Here is an 11,498-nt window from a genome sequence, read left to right on the forward strand (position 1 = left end):
GAAAAAAAATTAATGCTTACAATTAATTCACTAAAGTAAGCTTTTCTACTGTTTAATATATGTTTAAGTTTATAATGGGAAAGTTTAGTGTTTTGCTTTGTTGTATTCTTGCTGGTAGCTGAGCAAATGTCAAATGAAATCAGATGAGATGTAAATCGCTTTTATATCAATCCAACAAATTAGTATTTTATAATCTTATTTAATTCCAGTTTTTAAAACTATTTTTATTAATTTTATTTTATAAACTATTATTATTATCATGACCTAGCTTGTAAAATACAATACTCATCTAATCAGATGCAGATATATTTTACTTAAATGTTAGAAATGGAATAAAGTTTATATAAGGAAAAAAGGAACGATTCTTTGAAAAGAAGAAGAGGTAAAAGAAGAAGATTTAGGAGGGGGAAACTAGAACGAGCGACAACGGGCAACAACGGCTACATCAAATGAAAGTGAAGGGGCAAGAGTCAAACCAATTCCTCGTATTTTCCTTTTCTTCTCATACATAAATAAATTATCATAGGATTAACCTTAAAACCAGGAAGGAAAACAAATCTTCGGAGAAGCATGTCCATGTTCTAGTTTTATTCTGACAAGCTGATTTCAATAAATCTTGTTCCTTTGCTTGCATTTAAGTGTAACTTCATAACATTCTGTGAGCGGATCTTGGTTAGGTATTACACACCCACTTGTGCCCGGTTTGTCCACTACCTATTTTTCGTTGTGTGTCTCTTTGTATCAAAGTAGTGCAAGGAATTCTACTTAGTAAGGTTGTGCAAAGGTGAAAGATTGAAAATTACATGTTTCCAAATCTGGGTTTTGCTTAACTCTTGTGCCGGGATTTCTCTTTTTGCTATCCTCTCTTCTGCACCAGTTGTGGATTCTGAGTCATTGGTTTTCACTTTTGAAGCTCCAATGGTTTGAACTTTTCGTTATGAAAATTGGGGGAATGGGTATAGTTAGGACATTGATGCCGCCTCTGGATTCATGATAGTCAGGTTAGGGGTCATAGTTGCTGCTTCCATTGCAGCCCTCACAGTTAAGCAGCTGAAGGTGAATAACTCAAGATCAGGTTCTCGTGCTTATTCACCACTTTTTATTTCTTATTATTTCAAGATTTTGATCAATTCACTTCTCAACATGCAAAATAATCTCATCTTGCTTCATGTTGATGACTGTTCCTATAAATAACGCTGACCCTTTATGTTGAACCTAATTCTCTCATTGTGGCTCACTCAGAACATGGTGAAGCAACGTTTAGAAAACGTCAAGATGAGGGTACAGAACAGGAGCAGGTCACTTATTCTACTGATGACGGTCTCACTGCGAAGGTTGTGAGTATATTCGGCTGAAGTTGTAGAATTTAATTTTCTTTTGTTTGCTTTCTTGTCTTCGTATGAATGGAAAATAATGGGAATATTTATTTACTTTTGTGAGATGATTTGACATTGTTGCAGAGGCAAGAAGAAGAGCAAAAGGAGGTTATGTTAATTAACAGCGTAATCAATCGAACCGATGATTTTGAAGATGATATTCCTCCTGAACTTGAAAGCCTTCTATCTGGAGAGATTGATTTTCCAGCACTTGCTGAGAGGACTGATGAGGAGAAGAAAGACAAAGTTTATGAAACTAATATGGATAACAATGCCAGTGAATTAGAACGGTTGAGGAATCTAGTGAAGGAATTGGAGGAGAGGGAAGTAAAACTTGAAGGTGAATTGCTTGAGTACTATGGTTTGAAGGAGCAGGAAGCGGACTTTGTGGAGTTGCAAAGGCAGTTGAAAAATAAGACTGTGGAAACAGATATGCTTAAAATGGCCATTAATTCCTTGCAGGAAGAGAGGAAGAAGCTTCAAGAAGAGCTCACACATGGAGCTTCGGCAAAGAGAGAACTTGAGGCAGCAAGAAGCAAAATCAAGGAACTGCGAAGGCAGATACAGCTTGAGGCTAACCAGGCAAAAACCCAGTTGTTGTTGCTTAAACAAAAAGTTTCTAGTCTAGTGATAAAGGAAGAAGAGGCTGTCAAGACAGATGCTGAAATTGGAAAGAAATTGAAAGCTCTGAATCACTTGGAGGTTGAAGTTGTGGAGCTTAAGAGAGAAAATAAAGAACTTCAACATGAGAAGCGAGAATTAACAGTTAAACTCAATGCTGCTGAATATAGAATTACAGAACTCTGTAATGAGGTCAGAGTCACAGAGTACATGTTTTTTCTTCTGAGAGTTAAACAGATGCATGAAACCGATATTTTAGAATTGCTCATAGTTGAAAAAGTGTATGATAAGTTTTCAGCTACCTAAAATTAGATTTTTTAATCAATAATTTAACGTCAGTGAGTTCTCGTTGTTTACCTTGTCAATCAACTGAACACTAGTCACACAAGTAAGAAATGATGGTTGAAAGTAATAAAAAACCTCAACGGTTGAAAGTAATCAAACATTAACTACATGAGGTTTATAATATAAAAGAAACTAAATCTCAAGTTTTTTTTCTTTATTTTTAGTTAACATTCCTATGTTCTTTCTGCTGTGATCTATTGTATGTTTATTGGTTAATGGGGATCTAACATTTAGAAGAAAATTCTTTTAAAGATGTATATGGATAACAATTATTTTATTAATTGGAAATTACTTGATAAAAATATATTGGGAAAAGATGTATAGTTCTTTCATGATAGTGATAAATTAGTTATTAGTTTTATATATTTTACACGTAATGAGTATAATTCCATTTTGAGATGCTTTGCCTTGAACTGCAGAATGAAATGGTTTCCAAGGAAAAAGAGGTCAGTAACCTGAGGCATGCGAATGAAGACTTGCTTAAGCAAGTAGAAGGACTCCAGATTAATAGGTTCAGTGAAGTTGAAGAGCTTGTATATCTTCGTTGGGTCAATGCATGCTTAAGGTATGAGCTGAAGAATTACCAGGCACCTCCTGGAAAATTATCAGCCCGTGATCTAAACATAAGTCTCAGCCCAAAATCACAAGAGAAGGCTAAGCAGTTAGTGTTAGAATATGCGGGATCAGAGCATGGACAAGGTGATACAGATCTTGATAGTTACTTCTCTCATACCTCTTCACCAGGCAGTGAAGATTTTGACAATGCTTCTTCAATTGATAGCTTTATGAGTAAACATAGTAGTGTTAGCAAGAAAACTAGTTTAATCCAAAAGTTGAAGAAATGGGGCAAAAGCAAAGATGATTCGAGTGCTCTTTCATCACCAGCCAGATATCTTTCAGGTAGCTCTCCTAGCAGGATGAATATGAGTAATAGACCAAGGGATTCCCAAGAATCCTTGAGGCAAAGGAATGCTGGTGATTCTGTAGCCATCACTACCTTTGGACAGAATGATCAGGAAGTATCTAATTCTCCTGAAATTCTAGCTCTTCCTAGCATAAGAAGAGTTTCATCGTGTGAATCCTTAAATTCTGTTGCATCTTCATTCCAGTTGATGTCTAAGACAGTTGCTGGGCATCTGGATGGAAAATATCCTGCATATAAAGACCGCCATAAATTGGCCTTGGAAAGGGAGAAACAAATTAAGGAAAAGGCTGAGAAAGCAAGAGGGCAAAAGTTTGGTGACAATTCAAATTTGAATATGTCCAAGGCTGAAAGAGAGAGGACAATATCTTTGCCATCAAAACTCACTCAATTTAAGGAGAAGGCATATGTTTCTGGTAGTTCAAATGATCATCCTGACAATGCTAAGAAGAATGTCAATAGTCAAACCATTAGCAAGATGAACCTTGTCAACGTTGAGAAAAGGGCACCTAGGGTGCCTCAGCCACCTCCTAAACCATCTTATTGTGCTCCTGCTTGTACACATTCAAATCCTTCAAATGCAGTATCACGTCCTCCATCTGTGCCTCCTCCTCCTCCACCCCCACCCCCACCAGCACGACCAGGTGGACCACTTCCCACTCCACTAGGAAGCCTATCAGGAGGATCATTAGCTTCTGATAAAGTTCACCGTTTTCCTGAGCTAGTTGAATTTTATCAAACACTGATGAAACAGGAGGAAAAGAATGAAACTTCATCATTATTTTCTTCAACAACTTATGCATCTGATGCTAGGAGCAACATGATTGGGGAGATTGAGAACAGATCATCATTCCTCTTAGCTGTACATTACAAATATACCCCGGCTTTGTTATTTTTTCATAATGGCATTTCTATCATTACAAATTTAGAACCTTATTTTTAATGGATATGGATCTAGGTGAAAGCCGATGTGGAAACACAGGGTGACTTTGTCTTATCCTTGGCAACTGAAGTTCGAGCAGCCTCCTTCTATAATATTGAAGATCTAGTGGCTTTTGTGAACTGGTTAGATGAGGAGCTTTCCTTCTTGGTAGGTGCTTCTGTCATTGCTCCACCATCATTAACAAGTTTCTAGAACCTAATGAATATAAATTGCAGATCTTTTGAGAAAGTATGGAAGTTGATTCTTTGTGCTGTTTTCCCCCATAAATTGCATTCCTCCTTTGCAATTTTACATCCAATGTGCATTTTATTCATCTCAACTTATTTTACAAGGTCGATGAACGAGCTGTTCTCAAGCACTTTGATTGGCCCGAAGGGAAAACAGATGTGCTGAGGGAGGCAGCTTTTGAATATCTGGATCTGATGAAATTGGAAAATCAAGTCTCCACCTTCACTGATGATCCCAAACACCCATGTGAAGCTGCTTTGCAGAAAATGTACTCATTGCTTGAAAAGTAAGCGTCACTGTTTATGTTATAGTTTGATGTATACCATAAATACTAGATTAAGAGGGCAATCGTTGATGGATATTTCTTGAAAATTCAATCTAGAATGACTATTATCCAAATAGAATGTAAACTATTTTCTTATGTCTACATAAATGCTGGAGATTCAGACATTTCAAGTCACAAATATAGAATGCGATAAACTTGTTTATTTTAATGTTTCTTGGTGTACGTGTTCCTTGCTATTCTCTATAGATATAGAATGGAGCTTATTTATTCATTCATTCATCTATTTCCGTCTTGCTCTACTTTTGCTTCTAGAGTGGAGCAAAGCATTTATGCACTCTTACGGACAAGAGATATGGCTATTTCGCGGTACAAAGAGTTTGAAATACCAGTAACTTGGCTATTAGATACGGGAGTTATGGGAAAGGTATGCTTCTAAATTACAGAATCAGTTCGTGTTCCAGTTAACGCACATTCTCCAGTTTATATTATTTTCATTAAAAGTGTTAGGCTCTTTATGAAATTTTGTAAATGTATCTGTTTTTTAACCTTTGTACTCTACTTTTTCTCTCGCACTAAATTTCTGCACTTTTCTTAGAACACGTAGGAAAAACCTCGGAAAATGCAATTCTACAATATCTTCAATAGTATCATGTTTACCAATATTACAGAATTGTTCACGTATTGTAATAGACATGCATCTGGTAACTTAGCAGTTGCTACTGGTAACTCTCTGACTGCAGATCAAGCTTTCCTCTGTGCAACTGGCTAACAAGTACATGAAACGTGTTGCATCTGAACTTGATATATTGTCTGGACCCGACAAGGAACCCAACAGAGAGTTTTTGATTCTGCAAGGAGTGCGTTTTGCTTTTCGTGTTCATCAGGTAATTTTAAGGCTATTGGTTTTGGTGTCCCTTCTTCATCCCTCATGAACATAAAATGATTTTGCATAGATAAACTAATATATATATAAACACACACTAATATACCTGAGACAAATTCTATATATATATTGCATCAGCTAATGTTATATACAAAGCAAGAAAACTAGAGTATCCTTGAGGAATAATGAAATATGGAACTGTCAAAATTTGTCACGGGCCAAGTTGGACCCTAAACTGGACTGCTTCTTCCTGCACCTCCACCATATATGTCACTCCCATATAAAACATGAAAATACATTTTTATTCTTCTTGTGTCATCCCATACAACATGAAAATACCTTTTTATTCTTTTTGTGTCACTCCATAGATTTATAACAATTTTAAAAAAAATTATATATATTCCGGATTACATAATCCAGAAGTTAATCGTGGGTTCAGAAATAGCTTCCGGATTATGTTATTCAGAATATATTTTAAATAATGGTATTCCGAATTACATAATCTGGAAACAGCTTCTTGATTATGTAATCCGGAAGTTAATCTCATATTAGAAAAGACTTCTAGGTTATGTAATCCGGAAACCAATCATGTATTTGAAAAAAAAGCTTTCGAATTACATAATCTGAAAGTTAATCTCATATTAGAAAAGACTTTCAGATTATGTAATCCGAAAACTAATCACACAACTGAAAAAAAGGCTTTCGGATTACATAATCCAGAATATTACAGAAAAACATTTTTGAAATATGAAAGATTATGAAGGTGTCAGAAGAAGAACGTATGGAGGTGCAGGAAGAAGCAGTCCTAAACTGTTGGCCCAAGAAAGAGGCCATGCGTTTTTTTTCCTTTAATAAATTAATGGACTAACTCAACAGGTCAGGAATTTTCTTGCTGCACCCTCAAATAAACAAGTGCAACTCTTTTTTAGTTTGCAGGAGGTTTCGATAGAGAGAGCATGAAGGCTTTTGAAGAACTAAGAAGCCGCATCCATGCTCCAGCAGGTGAAGATAGTAGTAACCAGAAACATAGATAGATGATCAACAAAAGATTTGTTTTTTCTTTTTCACACTACCAATTGCTTCTATAACAGCTGTATATGTCATTCCTCTGCCTCAATTTTCATTCAATATACTAAATGTTAATTTCACTCGGAGAAAGCTAATTAAGTCAACTGGTAAATATTTTATGTAATAATTTTAATTTAAATAGAACAAAATTAAATTTATAGGTATAAATAAAATACATGTGATTAAGTTGATATATTTTAAAATATATTAATTGAAAAATATACCCATTCTGTCCTATTGTCAACAAGATTATTTTCTGTCAAATGTATCAGTATGATTGTTTATATACTTTAGAAAAATTAAGCTTCGAATGAGTGAAATTAATGAAAAAAAATGTTTTAAGTAATTATATAAAGATAAGTGTAAAGCTTACAAATAACCAGTCCTTAATAATCTCAATATTCTAGTAATTTTTTTTGTAAAATGTTTAAATATATGTGGCCTAATTTAATTAATTAGTTTAAAATGAATACACTTTTATTTTATATTAAATATTTTAATTGATTAAAAATAATAATGTGGAGTGAGTTAGGTTGGGTTAAACATTTTAGTCCATCAGCTCATATACGTCCTGCATAGTTAATAGTCTGTGCACGCAAAGTGAAAACAAGTCTCTACTAATTATAAATATAAAAAATAATAAATATTATATTGACTAATTTTTTATATTATTTTGCAAATTAAAAATTTATTATTATTTAGAATAATTAGTATAAATAATAAAATTTATAAAATAGTTTTTAATTTAATATTTAATATTAGTTATTAAAATTTTAACCATTAATTATTTTAAATTATAAATTCATTATTAATTTAGTTAAAGATTAATTTAAAATTTAAAGTAATTAATATTTAAAATTTTAATAACTAATATTAGATATAATTTAAAAATTATTTTATAAATTTTATTAATAGTAAAAACTACTTTAAATATTAATAATTTTTTAATTTATGAAATAGTATCTAATTTAATTAATATAGTTATTAATTATTTTTTATTTTTAAATTTGATTTAATTTTTTTTGATAAACTTTAAAATGTAAACTAATAACATGTACATATTATATTAATATTCAATATGTTAATAATGAAATGGTTTGGACAAAAGAAATAAAATAAATTATGTTGAACCTTTTCATAATTAGTTCATACATAACTTTAAAATAATTAAAAAGAGTTATATGACAGAATTAAGCATGTATAACTTCGTTTTAGTTAATAAAAGATCTAATTTTAATTCCTCTTTCTTTTAAAATGAGGTTATGAACAAACTGGTCCAAACGAGTTAAATCTATGTTAATTTTTATATTAGAATTTTTTTTTATTATAATTACACCTTAGCTAATATTTTGGGTGAAATCACTGGTTTAATCTCATTGTGTTTGTATTAAATATTAATAATTTAACTATTGTTGGATAAATATTCTATAAAAGAAAGATTAATTTCATGTTAAATAGTCAGCAAATGATAATACTTTTTAGTAAGGTGTGATTAAGCTTGGGAGTCCTTGCAATTAGGTTGTTGCTTCAAACTATAATCTACCCGATTGTTCCACCTTAACCAAAGTGAATTATTAATGGTTAACGTTGGATATTAATTAGATGGTAATTAATTACCAAATGGCGAACTTACAATACATTAAAAAGACGTGAAAGCTAATTAATTATATTTGTAGGAGCAAATTTTAATTCATCCTCTCTCTATCTCCCTTTCTGGATATAAAGTGAGTTTCAAAGTAAGCATCGAATCTGTTTCTAATAATTAACAAATTAAATTGATCTGATGGATGGTTTATTTTATTTTATATATAATACATGTATCTTTCCTAAAAACTATTTCACTCAAATCAAATTTATATGAAACATTTATAAAAAATTTCACTAACACAATTATATATTAAAAAAAAGTTAAATATATTTTTCGTCTTTATATTATAACGTGAAATTGATTGTCATCCTTAGTCTAATTTTTAGACATCTTCAATTCTCAAAATAGAAAAATTATTGGAATAGATATTGAGGACATCAACTATTTTAACATCTTAGTTTCCATTAAAGTTTTGTTCGTCAAGTAAAAAAAACTGACAATGACATTAAAAAAAACTTGACAATGACATTCAAATAGTTTTCTTATTATAAGTATCAAAATGTTTAAAGTTTGAACTATACACAAAAATCCATTTTACGTGAAATACAGGATGAAAAAAAACATTTAACGCTTACAAAAATCACTATAAATGAATTTTTTTCTTCTATCAACTTCTAAGGTTTATATATATATATATATGCATATATATTAGTAAATATATATATACATATATATATATATTAAGATTTTTTTTTAATGTGAAATCTCTGACCATATTATAAAAATAGGATTATTAGAAACTTTGAACATCCATTATGAATATTTTGTTTCTAAAAAGATTTATTCCATATTGAAAGTAGCAGTTAAAAGTTGGAGTAAGGTTTTTGATTAGGTAAGGTTCCACATTCAGTTTGTGTGTTGGTAGTTATTGTGTAGGAATTGCAATCATAGTAATTGTCTTTGTCTCCATCTTTGAGTGACAATGGCAGTGGATCCTTAGAAGTGGTAATTAGTATCTAAACTTGAAGATGCAGTTTTGACAAGGACATGGCTGGTTGAATAAGTGCATGAACCCATTATTCTCTATGCGAACCAGTACAGTCGGCAAACCCTTTTTTTTTTAAATTTTCAAACACATTAACAAAACTCATCACTGCTTTTCTTTTCCTTCAAGCCTTTCTAAACTATTAACTTCTCTTCGCCATCTACAATAATATACAAATAAATCATTTAATATTTACCAACAATTCTCCATAACTCTTTTTTATATCTATATAATCTTATTAAATCGATTATTGGATGTTTTCTCACCAACTAACTTGCTATTTACATCAATTTTAGATAAATCAGACATTTATACTCATGTAAATTTATAATTAATATTTTTTTTTATAATTTTAAAAGTGTATCATCTACTAAATTGAATCTAGTTAATGAAATATTTAACACGCTTTAATATTTTTTAAAAATAGACTTTGTATACTCAAACTTTAAGCTTAATGGTTAATAAAATTTAATATAGAGTTATTAGAAATAGTTTTAACCAAATTTACCTTAAGAATAATCTGATATATGTTTTACATGTAAATTATATATTTAATATGGGATAAACTTAATAGAAAGACTTTATGTATGTGACTAGGAGAAAAACATTTCCGACTAAGGATTGTGGACATGATGGAAGAAAGATTTGCGTGGGTGAGATGTGAAAATATTTGTAAGACTAAAGAAAATGGTGGTTTAGGAGTAAATGATCTAAGATGTTTTAACATAACTCTAACTAAATAGAAATGGAGATTACGAAAGAAAAAAAGGGGTTTGTGGACAAATATTTTGAAGTATAAATATGGATGAATGAGAATACTAAATGAGTACAAGGAAAGTAAATCATGCATGATATGGTGGAGGGGATCTTAGGAAAGTCAGTGGGTAGAAAAGGAAATCTAGTTCTATAATAATATCGATCTATATGAAAGTGGAATACTAAAGTCCCCTACCTTCAACCCAATTTTTTGCATAGTGGGTTTTCCAGAATAAAATAGCTACTTTTGATAACCTAACCAAGAGAGGTGTTTAGATAGGTAGAATCAAGTGTGTTATATGTGAAAGTAGTGATGAATCAGTCCACCATTTTTTTTTCACATGCATGGTGGCTAATCTAAACTGGAAGATGTGTGATGTGTGATTTGGGATAATGAAAGTGCATCATAATAGAGCCAAACAACATTTCTTAAGATTTCAACATATATGGCTTAATAGCAAATGACTCTACATTTTTGAAAGGTTGTGTGGGTAGCCATAGTATAGAGTATATGGACACATAGAAACAATATCATTTTTAATAACCTTAAACTAGATGGTGTGGAAGTGTTCATGGTTGTACAAATCAAAACTTGGGCATGAGTAACAAACAAACACTCAAATACAATATTCTCTTATTATTATGGTTGATGTTTGTGTCCAATCACATGCCTGAAATCCTTGTGTTAAAATACCTAATGCTGGAAAGAGACGCCAATGATACACAAATGTTAGCGTATAAACAAGAAATGCATATTGTATAAGCAGAAGATAAGGTAACATATTTTGAATATCTTATGAATTTGTAAATTTTTAATGTTTGTATATTCTACTGTGTCCCAATTAGTTTTTTTAAGGTATTATGGTACAACATTGGTGGTGAAGTTTTGGAGGTCACACTAGCTTCTTTGCTCTATTGATAACTTTGTCCAATCCAATGTTTTAAAATCTTGAACTAAAGACTGATAGAAGCATCAATAAGTAATAAATGGTCGGATCAGATTAGAGATTGGGACTCGGAAGCTATAGGTTGGAGCACATATCTTTTAAGCTTACAGAAATTTAAACTTATTCTAAATAGGGTTCTTTATAACCATTTTAGGCTATCTAGCCTAGAAAATACTTGTTTCAATGTCTATGCAAGTAAATCAAGCAAATACAACAAGCGAGAAGAACTTAAGTAATTAAGGCCAGTTTTATCTCAAATAAATAATTATGATTCTGACATTGCCATTAATAATTGTAATAGTTTATTTTGGTTAAAACATGGTAGTAAGGAAACGATTAGACTTTGGAAATTGGGAAAACAGCTAGGTGCTATGTGTTGGGATGAAGGAAAACTCTTGATAAGTCTAGAAGAACTTGAAACAATGGATATGAATTTAAAGTCAGAAAGGGAAGTAGGGGATAATATGGGTTATTAATGATAATACTATAT

At 31.4% G+C, this 11,498-nt stretch overlaps 1 protein-coding gene across 3 annotated transcripts; it reads left to right on the forward strand.

Annotated features, from left to right (window-relative positions):
* The first annotated feature begins 370 nt into the window (after window positions 1-370).
* On the forward strand, window positions 371-6,752 carry LOC137828389 (protein CHUP1, chloroplastic). Of its 3 annotated transcripts, none has more exons than XM_068634942.2 (9): window positions 371-1,075; window positions 1,243-1,337; window positions 1,461-2,189; window positions 2,762-4,126; window positions 4,223-4,354; window positions 4,540-4,721; window positions 5,034-5,145; window positions 5,462-5,605; window positions 6,534-6,752. In XM_068634942.2, exons 1-9 carry the CDS (start codon window positions 991-993, stop codon window positions 6,636-6,638), a joined length of 2,949 nt encoding a protein of 982 aa, XP_068491043.2. In that variant the 5' UTR covers window positions 371-990; the 3' UTR covers window positions 6,639-6,752. The 3 variants fall into 3 exon arrangements, with proteins under 3 accessions (XP_068491043.2, XP_068491044.2, XP_068491045.2); XM_068634943.2 differs by having other exon boundaries at window positions 1,243-1,334; XM_068634944.2 differs by having other exon boundaries at window positions 414-1,056; window positions 1,243-1,334.
* The last annotated feature ends 4,746 nt before the right edge of the window (window positions 6,753-11,498 follow it).

Source organism: Phaseolus vulgaris, chromosome 7 (genome assembly GCF_051622355.1).
Source record: "Phaseolus vulgaris cultivar YP4 chromosome 7, ASM5162235v1, whole genome shotgun sequence".
Taxonomy (NCBI): domain Eukaryota; kingdom Viridiplantae; phylum Streptophyta; class Magnoliopsida; order Fabales; family Fabaceae; genus Phaseolus; species Phaseolus vulgaris.

Coding starts and splice junctions, on each gene's coding strand:
- LOC137828389 (XM_068634942.2), top strand. CDS start 991: ATGATAGTCAGGTTAGGGGTCATAGTTGCTGCTTCCATTGCAGCCCTC. Junction 1,338..1,460: donor ACGGTCTCACTGCGAAGGTT/GTGAGTATATTC, acceptor ACATTGTTGCAG/AGGCAAGAAGAAGAGCAAAA. Junction 4,355..4,539: donor ATGAGGAGCTTTCCTTCTTG/GTAGGTGCTTCT, acceptor TTATTTTACAAG/GTCGATGAACGAGCTGTTCT.